The sequence below is a fragment of the Telopea speciosissima genome, chromosome 8 (assembly GCF_018873765.1).
Source record: "Telopea speciosissima isolate NSW1024214 ecotype Mountain lineage chromosome 8, Tspe_v1, whole genome shotgun sequence".
Taxonomy (NCBI): domain Eukaryota; kingdom Viridiplantae; phylum Streptophyta; class Magnoliopsida; order Proteales; family Proteaceae; genus Telopea; species Telopea speciosissima.
The window spans coordinates 53,938,900-53,954,998 of record NC_057923.1 but is presented as its reverse complement, the minus strand read 5'-3'; the positions used below and the strand labels follow the sequence as shown (position 1 = coordinate 53,954,998).

The 16,099-nt window shown below is 35.2% G+C and overlaps 1 protein-coding gene across 1 annotated transcript; it reads right to left on the bottom strand.

The window, feature by feature from the left end:
• Positions 1-4,261: 4,261 nt before the first annotated feature.
• On the bottom strand, positions 4,262-6,185 carry LOC122672450 (WRKY DNA-binding transcription factor 70-like). Its single transcript, XM_043869921.1, has 3 exons — positions 5,905-6,185; positions 5,532-5,636; positions 4,262-4,766 (listed from the first exon to the last, which is right to left on the bottom strand). Exons 1-3 carry the CDS (start codon positions 6,183-6,185, stop codon positions 4,262-4,264), a joined length of 891 nt encoding a protein of 296 aa, XP_043725856.1.
• Positions 6,186-16,099: the final 9,914 nt, after the last annotated feature.

Here is a 16,099-nt window from a genome sequence, read left to right as displayed (position 1 = left end):
AATATGATAAATTAGTCCTTACCGTTGGTTTTATGCTGTTAAGTGATGATGTCAGCCAGTTAAATAAATTTAAATTTCTAAACTACCCTTTAATAGTAGTGTTGATTTAATTTAATTCTAATATTTTAATATAAGGGTAAAATAGTTCTTTCACACCAATAATTAATAGCAGACTAACAGAGGGAGTGATTTGAGTTTTTTCAAAAATCAAGGGATAATTTGAGTTTCGTTTGAAAACCAGGAGTGATGTGTAATTTAAATACAAATTTGAAGTATTCTAACAATTTCAACTCATTTCCTCAAATTCAAAAAACACATCTGTTATATGAAACTATGCGAAAGGGGCAACTCTCACTCTCACTCTCACTCTCGCTCTCACTCTCACGACGTTACATGCGAAGATGATTCGCTTCTGTGGGGCCCACCACAACATAGAAATGACGAAGAAAAGATGATGACATTTCATGATTAATTAGTAAAGTAAATACACAGAGAGGGAGAGAGAGAGAGAGAGAGAGAGAGAGAGACTTTGGAATCACACAAGCACGTGCTTTTATGTTCAGACTTGGAATTGGGAAAAGCCAAATTCTCCCGTTCACACATCTACTTCTCACCGTGTCTGCCATTGGAACCTTCTTGTAGGTTACCGTTTTATCCATTATAATTTTTCTCTAGTTTACTATTTTATTTTTCGTTTAAAACAAAATAATAATAATAATAATAATTTTTTTGTTCACATGGAATATTCAAGGTCTTAAAAACTGGAATGGAGATCCGGATTGGACCAGATAGATTTTGATTTAGGTTTAGGTTAGGTTAGGTTAGGTTAGAATCTGTCAGGTAAAATCGGGATCAATCTCAGCTGATTCAGTTGATCTATCTCAATTCTTGAACTCATTTCATAGAATATTACTTCAGTAAATTCAAATCATTGAATGAGATGTAACAAATTATTTATATAGGTCATGAGTCAAATTTGGGACCGTAATTCAACTGTATCGTCTCTTGCATTACGATAATTTATAAGTATTTAAAAGAAAAAGGTTTTATGCACAATCATGCATGTATGTATGTACACGATCATGCCTTCAATTGTGGGATGGAGAGAGAGAGAGAGGATGTGTCGTTACACTTTTGTTCCCCACCTCATCCAATGGTTGAAAGGCACGACCGTATGTTTTTTTTTTTTAAATTAAAGAGAGGATTCTTTGAGACAACAACATAAGGGACCACACCAATTCTGGAACATTTAAAGGATTCGTCGTTAAGAGAAAAAAGGAGGAGAAAGGAGAGAGAAGCTTCTGGTGTAGTCCCACACAGACAACTATAGATTTTTCCTTTAAAATTATTTTGAAAAACATAATTTGCTAATTATAAACAAAATCGTTTGAAAAAAGGTTTTTTTTTTTTTTTCCAAGAAATGAAAATATTCCTCAAATTTTTGATTCAGATCAATTTAGCCAATTGGCTATTGGATCGCCAGGAATATTACCTTTAAATGTCAGTTGCTTAGAATTTTTTCTATTTTCATGATATATTTAATAGAAAAAGATCCCTACCAACTTGCGTGCAGTCAGCCCCAATATACAAAACTGCACGAAATGACCGCCATAATCCCCTGAAATAAAAATATCTCACCCCTATTGATTCATTGAACCTCACGCTTGTGTAGGAGCCATGAAGCCTAGCATCAATTTGTTGCCCATATTTAATTTGGGTCATTTTACAAGATTCAGAGAGAGAACTTCATATTTCGGGACAAAGACACTTAAGAAATTTTTTTAATTTATACAAAGTACCTAGGAAGCCTTTGGATTGTAGAGGTTTGGAATCTTTTCTTATTTAAGAAAGGGTAAAGCTGTTTGTAACAATCCCGGTTACCTTACAACAACATGTTGTAACCGAACTTATTTGCCCACCCCATTTTACTTACTAACTTTTTAATATGAGGGACTTTTTTGTAATTTCATTCTTCACCCTCTCCACTTATCCGTGTCCATCTCCAAGTCCTTCTCCCTCTCCCTTGCCGGCTCTGATTTCCTCTTCTTCCCTCTCTCCTCCCCTACGCCCCTGCCCTCCCACCCCCTCGTCGTGTAGAAAATCTTTTCCGAGAATAGCTTGCACAGCGGAGCCCCTGTTCCTGGAGTGCGACTGTATGAATAAGAGAGAGAGAGAGAGAGAGAGAGAGTGGTGTCGGGTCTATTAGCGGAATGCAAGGTAGAGAAGGGGTTTTCCTGTTCGTATGGTAGTGATGATCGGGAAGCTCCCAGAACCGACGGACCAGCCGGAGGCAATGTTGTCGATTCAAACTCCACCTCCCTATCTCCCCTCTCTCTCTCTCTCTCTCCCTCACCCCACAGGCAGTCCTTGCATCTCCCTACCCCTCACTGCACATAGAGTTCTCTCTCATGATGTGAAATCACATAATTAGACTTTCTATTCTATAAGAACCCAAGTCATGATATGGGGGTAAAAAAGTCTGGTTACAAACAGACGCACCCTTTAAAAAATTCCTTTACAAAATCTAGGAATTAATAATATGAAGAAAAAACATCATTAAATTTATACTCATTTAGAAATCTTATGTTAAAATGTTGGTTTAATAAACAAAATGCTTGGTTTGAACATCTTTTGATTTTTTAGCTCACAATTAGATGAGATTAACACCATTTAAAAGGTTATTCCGGTTAGAATCCAATGGTTTAAGATTTTGTGAAAATTTTACTGTTTAAAGAAATGAATGGTATAATTATCACATTTTAGCTGTGTTTGGTATGCATTCTTGGAAGACATTCTTGGTCTATTTTTACATTCTCGAAAAATGAAAATTAAAAATTGTTGGTTTTATTGTCCGAGAATGAGAAATAGACCTAGAAAACATACCAAACACAGATAATTTAATTCTCAAGAAATCCATCATTTCATTTAAAATACTAATATAGGTTTTTTTTTTTTAATTTTTAAAAAAAGAAATTAAAAAAGGGCTAAATTAAGAATGGATATTTAAATGGGCTTTGGCTAGGATCTGAATATTGGATGGGCTTTTCTTCTTACGCATATGTTATTGATGGCTTGACAGTTTATCTTGACCCATTTAGCCATAAAAAAAAAAAAAACAGCTTTTAACAGAAATTTTTTAGTCAAAATTTTCCAAAATTTTATAACATATATATTGAACTTTTTGGTTCTTTTTAATTAATTTATATATAATAAAATGTTGGGAGAAAAATATCATAAAAGCACAAAATTATAAGCCCAAGTCCATTCCACCTAATTCTTACCAGCTGCCTTGGGTTGGGCCTAAGTTGATTCATGGTGGTGTTCTAATGAACTGATCATCACTCCATGTCACTCAAAAATGGTGGGGGAAAGTGCAAATATTTTTTCTTATATAATCAAATTTTAAAAATATGAAATTCAAGAAATTAATTAGGCTGTTAATTTCCCATGTAAAGATTGCCAATCTTCTCATATTTCATTGGTGCAAGCATGAAAAAAGAGACATTACACCATTAATAGGTTAACAGATGCTTAATTTTGTTTTTGCATCTGATTAGAAAAAAATGCAAAAAAAATTTAGATTCCTTATGAATCCTTGGCACTCAAAAGAAGTGTGGGATTGGTGAATCTATCCTATCAAGTCCCTTATGGTCTTTCCAAATGATTGGACTAGCTAGTTTCTTGGAATGCATTCTACCCCGAATTTGCATTCTTGGATCATAAAAATATTTGTTTTCATCGTCTGAGAATGCAAAATCAACCTAGAATGCATACCAAACACAGCCTAAGGTTATCATACAACATTGCAGGCTTTTTTGAATTTATATTAAGGGAAATTACCATTCTAGGACTTGGATCTTAAAAGTCTGGATGGCTCAACATTGGATAGTTTTGGCATTAACTTGGTAATGAATGCTAGTCCATCTTGTATAACATCTCAACAGAAATCAATCTCCACAACTTTGGATGGTGTTCTTGATTCCTATGAGATATGGGAACTGAAAACCCACTATGGTAATAGGCCATGAACTCGATCAGAATCATTCTCAACAAATCCATAAGAAGTGATCCATTTTTTTTCATCGGGTCTGGGTAAAGACCAAAGATCTTGAACGACCGATTGACAAAACAACTCAAAAGATAAAGAAGTATCGTTAATTTCTTCATGCTCGTTCCAAGTTCGAAGTACCATACCATAAGTTCTCAATAGAAATTCAGACAGATGGATTAAAAGAAAATGAGAAGAGAGAGAGGTTGGAAGCTAAAACAACTCTTCATCATAGAATACATCATTAAGACAAACAGAATCCATCAACTCCATATCCATGTCCAAGCTGCTGGAAGAGCTACTGCTGGTAGTACCCCCTGAAACAAATTCCCCATGGCCCGACGACTTCGAAGTCGATGGTAACGCCGATGTAGGATCCTGTGGTACTGGAAGATAATATTCTGATGATGAGGAAGGTTTGTATTCTTGTTGTTCTATTGAGGGAATAATGGGTTTCTTGTGTTCTTCCTTGCTTGAAGGGAAGGATGAGAAGAAATGAGCAGGTTCTTGTTTGGTTGTGGTGTTTGAATTAAAACTGAGTAGAACACCTTCTTCAGCTGTAGAATCCATTCCCAATAATGACGCTTTAAGGATATCTTGACAAGTGTGGTGGCCTGTGTATTTGGTCCAGAATGTTGGTGGCTCATCTTCTGTTCTTTGAACTTGTTTTGTTGCTTGACAACCTTGATCAAATCTATAGCTGCACCTAAAGTAGCACCTGTGCATCAAGAGACTAATTCATTAGCTTATAGCTTTACTTATTAACTTCTTTGCAATCAAATCAAGTGTATGACCAAAAATTCCAAAATAGGGTCTTCCCAGGTTGTAGGAACAAAAGAAATGGAATCTCAAAAGGTACTTCGAAAAAATACAAAAACTTAAGAGGGTATTTGTGAACCCAAAGAAAAGTGAATTATTTCACTTCTTAGCCAGTTAGCAGGAAAGGGGTAAAGGGTGGATCTCACCTAGGCCCCACATGTGAAATGACCATCCAACCTTTGTTTTTGCTGTCGTTTAGTAGGGTTAGATTGTCTAGTTCCCGCCACGGCTGGACAGGAGCCAGGTCCAAGGATAGGAGGCTGGCTCAAATTCACATACGAGAACCATCTTACACGCCCTTGAGTCGCACAGATGGATTCCACTTCAAAGTTGGATTCCTTTGCACCTCAAGAGCGAGATGGTTCTTGTACATGAACCTGAGATGGTACTAGAATTTTTTTTCCACAAAGGCGCACACACACACACAATCAACTCTCTCTCTCTCTCTTGGGCCGTACCTAGTGCACAAGGCTCCCACTTTTCACAGGGTCAGAGAGAGGTAGATGGTAGGCAGTCTTACCCCTTTTTCACAGAGAGGCTGATTCCTAGGACCCAAACCCACGCCACTACACAGGCAGTAACGAGACCTTGCCATCGCACCAAGTGCGAACCCCTCTCTCTCTCTCACACACAAACACACACAATAATGAGGAAAATGGAAGACCTTAGATGTTTGGCATTCAGGATCTCTTTCTGTCCATATTTTCGCCAAGCATAACCATCTTCAATAGGCACAGCCGTAATCCTCGTCCATGTCTCTTGTACGTATCTATAAATCAGGAAATATCATCAGTAACCAAACCTATTTTTACATATTAAAAATCAAAACACCCATAGCTGAAATCATGAAATCCTAATTAGGCTTCCAACACAAAAAGTAACCAATAAGAACACAAATCAGAAAAGACCAAAAAGAAAAATCTGTTTCTGGTCCCCCCTCTAAGATTAATTTCCCTTAATAAATTAATTAATAATAGTCACTAATCACTAGATTCTGTAAATTAAAGATTGAGTAATACTGGATACAAGATGATCACCTTCTCTTAGATCGCTTTCGATTTTGATCCCGACAAGGCGGCGGCGGCGGCGGCGGCGAAGTCGCAGGGACCTTGCCGGACTCACTATAACTCAGTATTGAAAGAGCCTCTGTAAAGGATCTCAATATCTTGGTTACCAAATCCTCTGCCGTGGCTGACACATGACCAGATGATCCAGTGAGTTGTTGATGGAGGACAAGTTGAAGCTGAGCAGCAAATCCACGACCCTTAACAAGTTCTTCAATCACCTTTTCCCTAACAAAGGGAGGAGAATAATCCATTAATGACTTTCTCAAGTCTTTCTCTGTTTCTCTGTTTCTCTGTTTCTTGTAAGAGAGAGTCAAGTGGGAAGGAGGAAGAACCGAAGGAGTGGAGATCTATTTGCCCAGGGAATTAATAACTCTTTAATTATCTTCACCAATAAAATAAAATAAAAAAACTCTTTAATTAACAATATAAACAAATTGCATTAATTAATGTATAAGTTGGAGAGTTCGTCATGCTTGGGAAGCTCACATGACGTTATTCCCTATTACGTACGTACCACTTCATTGTCACGTTTACAGGTGGTAACCTACGGTTCAGATATTCTTTTTTAAAAAAACGTACGGTTCAGATGCTGCTTGGTCTCTGGGTCCTATGATACCATATTGAAATATGCACGTTTTAATTAAAACTTACTGGGATTAAGTAGAGTAGGAAATTACCTTAATATAATGATAATAATTAAGGGTTCCATTACCATCCATTGCAACTTGCAAATATTAATGTCACACTCTTACCCCCAAAAAAAATTTACGGGATAAAGTTCTCTACACTTGGAGTGCAGGATGCACCCAAACAAACACATGGAGGGTGAGTGAAATAACGGGTCCACACCTAGATGTGGGGCAAGATGTGGGGCAAAGTTGGGCGCACGGAAGTGCAACCCGCCTTGGAAGCAGAGAAGTCTCTTCCCAATGTTAACACTAAAACTTTTTTAAGAAAAAATGCATATCTCACAAACATGTAAAAAGTTCCCATGGCCAAGTTGACAAGTCCTTTGTAAGCCATCAAACCATGTCCTCAATCTATCCAGATCTCCATTTCCTAGTTAGTCAAATTTTTGGTGAGCTTCAGTCCTGAGAGAATTCCTTTTACCTCTGCTTCCTGAGCTGTCCGACTTGTCCTTGTAAAACCAAAATCCATGGACTTAACTCCTCTCAGGTTCCTTGCCGGGTCAGGTTCGTAAGTTCCTCTCATAGGGGACCAAAAATGACGACCTCACCCCCTGCCCAAACACACCACCAAGGGGGATGAGGTCGTCATTTCTGCCCTCCTTATGAGAGGAACCTACGAACCTGACCGGGCAAGAACCTGAGAAGAGAAAAATTCTACATGCAAAAATAAATGATTGATTTAAAATTGCAGGCCCATTCCGCTTTTCCAGAGTCAGCCAAGAAGCTATCATCACATATTAAAGTCAAAACTCTATGTCGTGTTTCATCCATGTAGTTCTGCATAGATAATTCTGGGGTGGATGGTAAAGGGGCAGGATTCAGATGGGTGGATGGTAACAACTTTAGATCAATAATCCAACGGTTAATGTTTTTCATGATTTGGTTAGGATTGTGTTTGGAATTGTGGAAATGAGAATGATTTCTAGTAACCCAGATAAAATAGAATGTTATGGAGAACACTAAAAGAAAAAATCGTTTTTCTGAGAAGGGAAAATTGACTGAGTTAGAGGTGTTCAGTTCTCAACCCTACGAGTCATGTTGCCCAAATGTGCTTTGAAAAAAGACACGATAAGAAAAAGTGTCATGATGATTCTTATATAGCATTACAAAGAATATGCATGTTATCAACATTAAGAAATCTGTTAAGAATGTCCATTGTTGGTAAGCATTTGTTTAAAATTTTCCAAATGAATAATTTCAAATTTAGATGACATGGCAGATTCCAAAGTAATTTCCAAAGAATTGGTAGTTAGGAATTTGACTACAATTTTTGTAGTGAGGATACTATTTTTTGTATATGGACAAAATAGAAAATCAAGATGGTGGTTTAAAAAAATAGGGATATGGGTAGGGATGTAAACGGCTCGGATAGTGCTATATCCGCATCCACATCCAATTAGTTTTTGGATGGATTTGAATAGAGCGAAAAGGATACGGACACGGATACGAATTAGATATTTTATCCGTTACATGTAAATATAGTTTTTTTGATATATCCGTTATCCGTATCCAGTAGTGGGTGGTTGGTTGATGTATGATACGGACGCAAATAGGGGAAGGCGATTTTTTCTTTTTAAAGGGGGGGGGGGGGGTGGGTTGGGGGGGGGGGGGGGGAAAATCCTTGGGGGGGGGGGGTCACTGCCAAGTGCGGTAATATGTGTCGTTGATTAATTAATCTATAAGCTTATCCGTATCCGCATCCATGTAGTTTTCGGACGGATTCAGATAGTGTTAAATGAATACGGACACAAATACGAAAAATAGATTTCAACTATTCATTTAATTAAAGGCAGGAAAATTGCTGAGATGAGAGGTACACTCCAAGTACGGTAATACCATGTTCCCGTTGATTAATTAATCTATAAGTTGGAGATTCGTCATGCTTGTGGAGCCCACATGACCCTGGCGTTTTGTAATGTACGGTTCAGATATTCATTGAAGGAAGAAAAAAAACGTACGATTGAGATACTGTTTGGTCTCTGGGTCCTACTATATACTATATCAAATTGAAATGCGCAAGTTTTATAAAACTCGTGGGATTTAAGGAAAGGGTTAGGAAATTGGCCTTAATATAATGATTACATAACAATTAACGATGTGATCCAGCCTATTGCCAATTTGCAAATATTAATTATCATACAAACGACAAGATTTGAATTTGTTTCATATTTTGGTTGACCTTTTCTTACCCTCCATCTTCCACACCCAAACAACAAAGTGACGTTCTCTAAAGAACCGTTTGTTTGACAGGAATGATGAGATGGGAATGTTGTAGAACTGGGTTTCAAAGTGTAGTATGCTGAGAAAAAGGAATGGGATTTTAAAGTGTTACATCAAGACTTTCTCACCCCCATTCTTTCACTTCATCTAGATCATCGTCAAACAAATGGGACCTAAAAGTTAATCGTAAAAAGAGTCGCATCGTGAGTTGATTCAAACATGATCATTAATTCGAGAATCGAGACTTCTGTTTTTATAATTTTATTGTGAGGAAAGAGATTCATCAAAGATCTAGTAAAACAAGAGAAAAGATTGAGATTCCTGAAATATTTACCATTACAAATGGATAAGGAAAATGAGAGATCACCTGAAAGCCTGAAAAGATTGAAGTTTGTGTTTTACTTTTCAGAGTAGGCGAAAACTGCAAAACACAATTCCGACCAAAGTATGAAGATCTAAGCTGTTTTGCAGTAGTGGGAGTAAAAAAATAATAGAAAAAACAAACGCTCTGAATTCGATAGAACCTAAGCATTACTCTTTGCTACCGTTTTGAATTTTAGATTTAGGAAAGAAGATGGAAGAAGGGAGAATCTCTTCACCCACTGCTTAGGTTGGTGAGTAATCTCACTACTATGGAAGTTAAGAGTAAAACAGTCATTTCATGTCCAGTTTAAAGCCCATGTCATCACTTAACGTTTCCAATTGTATCTAGAAACATTTTCAAAAATGCTACAAAGACTGTTTCTCAGTACAAAAACGAGAATTGAAAAAATTGTTTTTACTATTTCTCAGCACAAAAACAGCAAAAAGATTATCAATCGGAATAACAGTTTTTTCTTATTATATGGGAAAGAGGAAGATGCATTTAGAGAGCTAACAATCCAAGTCTTTCATCAACAACAACTTTGACGTATAACTCATTTCGTAGGCTTCATAGTACAATTCGGCGTCAGCTTTGCTGTTTCACATTGCTTAGTAATGGATGATAATAACAAAGTAGTATTGAAAGAGACTAGAAATAACAATATATATACTTGCATTATTGATGAAGCTTCTTCTAACGATACTTGTCTAGTTTCCTATGAAGATTCAAATGTTTGGCATAGAAAACTTGGACATATAAATATCAAATTGATTTAATCAATAGCCTCTAAAGAACTTGTCTGAAATTTACCCAAACTAAAATTTAACAAGAATCATCTTTGTGATGTATGCTAAAAAAGGAAACAAGTTAAAGTTTCTCACAAATCAAATAACATAGTTTCAACTACTAGACCTCTTGAACTTCTCCATTTGGACATTTTTGGTCATATCCCTACTCCAAGCTAAAGTGAAAAAGTATACATTTTTGTTTTTGCTGATGATTACTGTAGATATACTTGGACCTCTTTTCTTAGAAATAAAAATGAGGCATTTAATGAATTTTCAAAACTTTGTAAGAAAATTCAAATTCAAAAGGGTTATTTGGTCACTACAATAAGAAGTGATCATGGTGGTGAGTTTGACAACTCAAACCAATTTAGAAAATATTGTGATGATGAAGGCATCACTCACAATTTCTCTGCTCCTAGAATCCCTCAATCCAATGGGATTGTTGAAAAAAAAAATAGATCTCTTCAAGAGACTGCCCGAACTATGCTTAATGTATATTCTCTTCCTAAATATTTTTGGGCTGAAACTGTAACTACTGCATGTTATGTGTTAAATCGTGTTTTGATTAAAAAAATCTTATCTAAGACACCTTATGAGTTATATTTTGGAAAAAAATCTAGGTTGACTACTTTCAAATTTTTGGATGTAAATGCTTCATTTTGAATACTAAAGACTCCAAAGAAAAATTTGATGAAAAATTAGCTGAATGTATTTTTCTTGGGTACTCTAGTAATAGCTGTGCTTATAGAGTATTCAATAAAAAGACCTTAGTAGTAGAAGAGTCTATGAACATCAGATTTGGTGTTTCTCCTTTAAAAGAAAAATACAGACCATTAGTTATGATGTTGAGGATGTTATATTCGAAATCACAAAAAGAGTTGAGACCATTTCTTTAGAAGAAAATGATAATTCTCCTCTAGAAACATCAATAAAAACTCATTAGAGCTACCTAAGGAAATTAGCCCTATAAAAAATCATCTATTAGAACAAATTATTGGTGACTTAGAATCAAATGTTCAAACTAGGTCTAAACTTCAAAACACTTGTAATTTTGTTGCCTTCCTATTCATGATAGAACCTAAAAACATAAAAGAAGCTATGTTGGATAATGATTTGATTTTGGCCATGCAAGAAGAATTCCATCAGTTTGAAAAAAATAATGTATGAGAACTTGTGTCAAAACCTAAAAATAAATCCATCATTGGAAATAAATGGATTTTCAGAAATAAACTTGATGAAAATAGAATTGTTGTTAGAAATAAGGCAAGACTAGTGGCACAAGGATATAATCAGCAAAAGAGAATCAATTTTGATGAAACTTATGCACTTGTTGCTAGATTAGAAGCTATTAGAATGCTCCTGGCATTTGTTTGCCATAAAAATTTCAAACTTAATCAAATGGATGTGAAAAGTGCTTTCTTAAATGATTTTAATGAAGAAGTGTATGTCTCTCCACCACCAAGGTTTGAAAATTCTTCTTACCTTGATCATGTTTTTAAACTAAAGAAAACATTATATGGACTTAAACAAATACCAAGAACTTGGTATGACAGGTTAAAGATATTTCTGATTGAAAATGCATATACTATTGGTAAGGTAGACATTACATTGTTTGTTAAACGTAAATGTTCAAATTTAATCATAGTACAAATATCTGTAGATGATATCATTTTTTGTGCTACTGATGAATCCTTATGCGTTGAATTTAGTAACTGCATGAAAAATGAGTTTGAAGTGAGTTTAATGGGGGAACTAAACTTCTTTTTAGGACTACAAATTAAACAAACTAAAAATGAGATTTTTATAAATCAATCAAAATATATCAAAGAACTATTAAAGAAATTTGCTATTAATTCTAAAAAATCCTCTAACACTCCCATGAGTACCTCACTAAGTCTCTCAAAAGATAAGAATGGAACTCCTATTGATCCTACTCGTTATCGAGGTATGATTGGAAGTTTGTATGATTGGAAGCTTGTTATATTTAACTGCAAGCAGACCTGACATCATGTTTAGTGTCTGTGCATGTGCTAAATTTCAAGGTAGTCCTATGCAATCACACTTAAGTACAGTTAAACAAATTTTTAAGTACTTAAAAGGAACTATCAATATAGGATTGTGGTACCCAATGCAAAATGATTTTGAATTACTTAATTTTTCTGACGCTGACTTTGATGGTTGTCATATTGATCGCAAGAGCACAAGTGGTACTTGCCATTTTCTTGGATCTTGCCTCGTTTTTTGGTTCAGCAAGAAACAAAACTGTGTGGCACTCTTAACTACCGAAGCTGAATGTATTGCAGCTGGCAGGTGTTGTGCCCAAATCCTTTGGATGTGTCAGATTCTTCAAGATTATGGAATTTCATTCAAACTTTCAAAAATTCTTTGTGATAGTAACAGCGCCAACAATTTCTTCGAGACACTGTCCAGAAGGGTGAAATAGTCCTCGAATACATTGAGACAGAAAAGCAAGTCGCTGACATCTTTTAAGTTATACTATAAAATATATATACATATATATATATATATATATTGATATAATATATATATTATAAACTTTAAACATCAGCCACATTTTTTTATATAATATATTATATAATAAGACAATAAGTTACAATACATTTTATTATAATATTATTTTACGTAAAATTGATAATGTATTCTCCGGCCCGTTCCAGCTCATGCATTTCCTTCTCCCTTCCCATGATCAGGATCAATCAAGCTCATCCCAACCCGACCTTGAGCGCGGGTTAGGATTAGATTTTTCTAGCCCTAAGTCAAGGTCGGGTCAGGCCTAGGCCCAGCTAAGGGGACTTAGGATTGGGATAGGGTTCTATAAAGCCTGGCCCAATCTGACCCTATTGCAGGCCTAATTCAATCAAGATCAAGGTTAAGATCAGGGTTCATATACAAAAAATTCACATATCATAGAAGAGAGTGTTAGAATGAGGTAGAATGTGAGAGGACTATACACACCTTCATCATTCTCCCTACTTTTATATATAAAAAATGCTAATAAAGACCGATATTATTTAATGGATTAAACTTTCCTCCATCCACCCATTCATCGCAGTACAGGAAAAAAGTTTAGAAGAACATTTTGGGAATTTTCTAAAACCCTAAGAGGGATTTGTAAACCCTAATATGATGGGTGAGGAAAGATCGTGTATATATATATTTGTAAAAGTGAAAAGTGTAAATTAAATAAAAAATTATATGATTACTACTGATATAGGCGGTGGATTAGTCATTGGAAAGGACAAGTCGCATATAAATTTCATAAAGAATCGGAATCCAGATTCGAATCCAGTAGTGACGTCATTATATAAGGGCTTTAATCGAATCTTAGCCAAATCCCAACAAGACAAAAAAAAAAGTGTTATATGAAACTACAAAAAGGGCAACTCGCAAACTCACTCTCACTCAAGCTCAAACTCACTCTCACTCAAGCTGGTATACTATATGAAACTATATGAAGGGCCGAAAGGGGCTACTCGCAAACTCACTCTTAGTCTCACTCAAGCTGTTTTATGAAATTATATGAAAGGAGAAACTCGCAAACTCACTCTCAGTCTCACTCGCACTCTCACCACGCTTCATGCGAAGATGATTCGGTTCTGTGGGGGCCACCACAACAAATAAATGACGAAGAAAAGATGATTAATTATTAAGAGAGAAACTTTATATGAAAGGGGAAACTCGCAAACTCATTCTCAGTTTCACTCGCACTCTCACGACGTATCATGCGAAGATGATTCGGTTCTGTGGGACCCACCACAACAAAGAAATGACGAAGAAAAGATGATTAATTATTAAGAGAGAGAGACTTTCGAATCTCACAAGCACGTGCTTTTTTGTTCAGACTTGGAATTGGGAAAAGCGAAATTCTCCCGTTCACACTTGTCACCGTGTATGCCATAGGAACCTTCTTATAGTTTACCATTTTATCCATTATAATATTTGTCTAGTCTACTATTTTTTTTTTCGTTTAAAACAAACTAATAATAATTTTTTTGTTCAAATGGAATATTCAAGATCTTAAAAAATGGAATCGAGATCTGAATAGGACCAGATAGATTTCATTAAGGTTTAGAGGTTAGGTTAGGTTAGAATCTTATCGGGATCAGTGATTTAGTTGATCTATCTCAATTCTTGAACTCATTTCATGGAATATTATTTCAGTAAATCCAAATCATTAAATGAGATGTTACAAATTATTTATATAAGTCATGAGTCAAATTTGGGACCGTAATTTAATTGTATCGTCTCTTGCATTACAAAATTTTATAAGTATTCAAAAGCCCAAGGTTTTATGCACAATCATGCATGTATATTATGTACACGATCGTGCCTTCAATTGTGGGATGGAGAGAGAGAGAGAGGGGGGATGTGTTGTTATGCTTTTGTTCCCCACCTCATCCAATGGTTGAAAGGCACGATCGAACGTTTTTTTTTTTTTTTTAAATTAAAGAGAGGATTCTTTGAGACAACAGCATAGGGGACCACACCACACCAATTATGGAATGTTTAGAGGATTCATCGATGGGAGAAAAAAGGAGGAGAAAGGAGAGAGAAGCTTCTGGTGTAGTCTCACATGGACAACTATAGACTTTTCCCTTAAAATTATTTTGAAAAACATAATTTGCCAGTTATAAACAAAATCGCTCGAAAAAAGTTTTTTTTTTTTTTCAAGAAATGAAAATATTCCTCAAAATTTTGATTCAGATCAATTTATCCAATTGGCTATTGGATCACCCGGAATATTACCTTTAAATGTCAGTTGCTCAGTTTTTTCTATTTTCATGATATATTTAATAGAAAAAGATCCCTGCCAACTTGCGTGCAGTCAGCCCCAATATACAAAACTGCACGAAATTACCACCATAATCCCCTGAAATAAAAATATCCCACCCCTAGTAATTCATTGAACCTCACGCTTGTGTAGGAGCCATGAAGCCTGACATCAATCTGTTGCCCATATTTAATTTGTGTCATTTTACAAGATTTAGAGAGAGAACTTCATATTTCGGGACAAAGACACTTATGAAAATTTTTTAACTTACACAAGTACCTAGGAAGCCTTTCGATTTTAGAGGTTTGGAATCTTTTCCTATTTTAAAAATAGTTGGTTTTATTATCCGAGAATGAGAAACAGACCTAGAATGCATACCAAACATAGATAATTTAATTCTCAAGAAACCCATCATTTTATTTAAAATACTAATATAGGTTTTTTTTTTTTTTTTTTTAAAAGAAATTAAAAAGGGCTAAATTAAGAATGGATATTTAAATGGGCTTTGGCTAGGATCTGAATATTGGATGGGCTTTTCTTCTTTATTAGATGTTATTCGTGACAGTTTATCTTTACCCATTTAGCTATAAAAAAAAAAAAACAGCTTTTAACAGAATTTTTTTAGTCAAAATTTTCCAAAATTGTATAACATATATATTGAACTTTTTGGTTCTTTTTACTTATTTTATATATAATAAAATGTGGGAGAAAAATATCATAAAAGCACAAAATTATGAGCCCAAGTCCATTCCACCTAATTCTTACCAGCTGCCTTGGGTTGGGCCTAAGTTGATTCATGGTGGTGTTCTAATGAATTGATCATCACTCCATGTCACTCAAAAATGGTGGGGGAAAGTGCAAATATTTTTTTCTTATATAATCAAATTTTAAAAATATGAAATTCAAGAAATTAATTGGTTTGTTAATTTCCCATGTAAAGATTGCCAATCTTCTCATATTTCATTGGTGCAAGCATGAAAAAAGAGACATTACACCATTAATAGGTTAACAGATGCTTTTGCTTTTGCATCAGATTTGAAAAAAATGCAAAAAAAAAATAATTTAGATTCCTTATGAATCCTTGGCACTCAAAAGAAGTGTGGGATTGGTGAATCTATCCTATCAAGTCACTTATGGTCTTTCCAAGTGATTGGACTAGCTAGTTTCTTGGAATGCATTTTACCCCGAATTTGCATTCTTGGATCATAAAAATATTTGTTTTCATCGCCTGAGAATGCAAAATCAACCAAGAATGCATACCAAACACAGCCTAAGGTTATCATACAATATTGAAGATTTTTTAGAATTTATA

Excerpts from the sequence above, each read along its gene's own strand:
- LOC122672450 (XM_043869921.1), bottom strand. The coding sequence starts at position 6,185 with ATGGATTATTCTCCTCCCTTTGTTAGGGAAAAGGTGATTGAAGAACTT. Across the intron at positions 5,637-5,904 it reads CGAAAGCGATCTAAGAGAAG|ATACGTACAAGAGACATGGA; the intron begins GTGATCATCTTG and ends CCTGATTTATAG. Across the intron at positions 4,767-5,531 it reads CTGAATGCCAAACATCTAAG|GTGCTACTTTAGGTGCAGCT; the intron begins GTCTTCCATTTT and ends CTTGATGCACAG.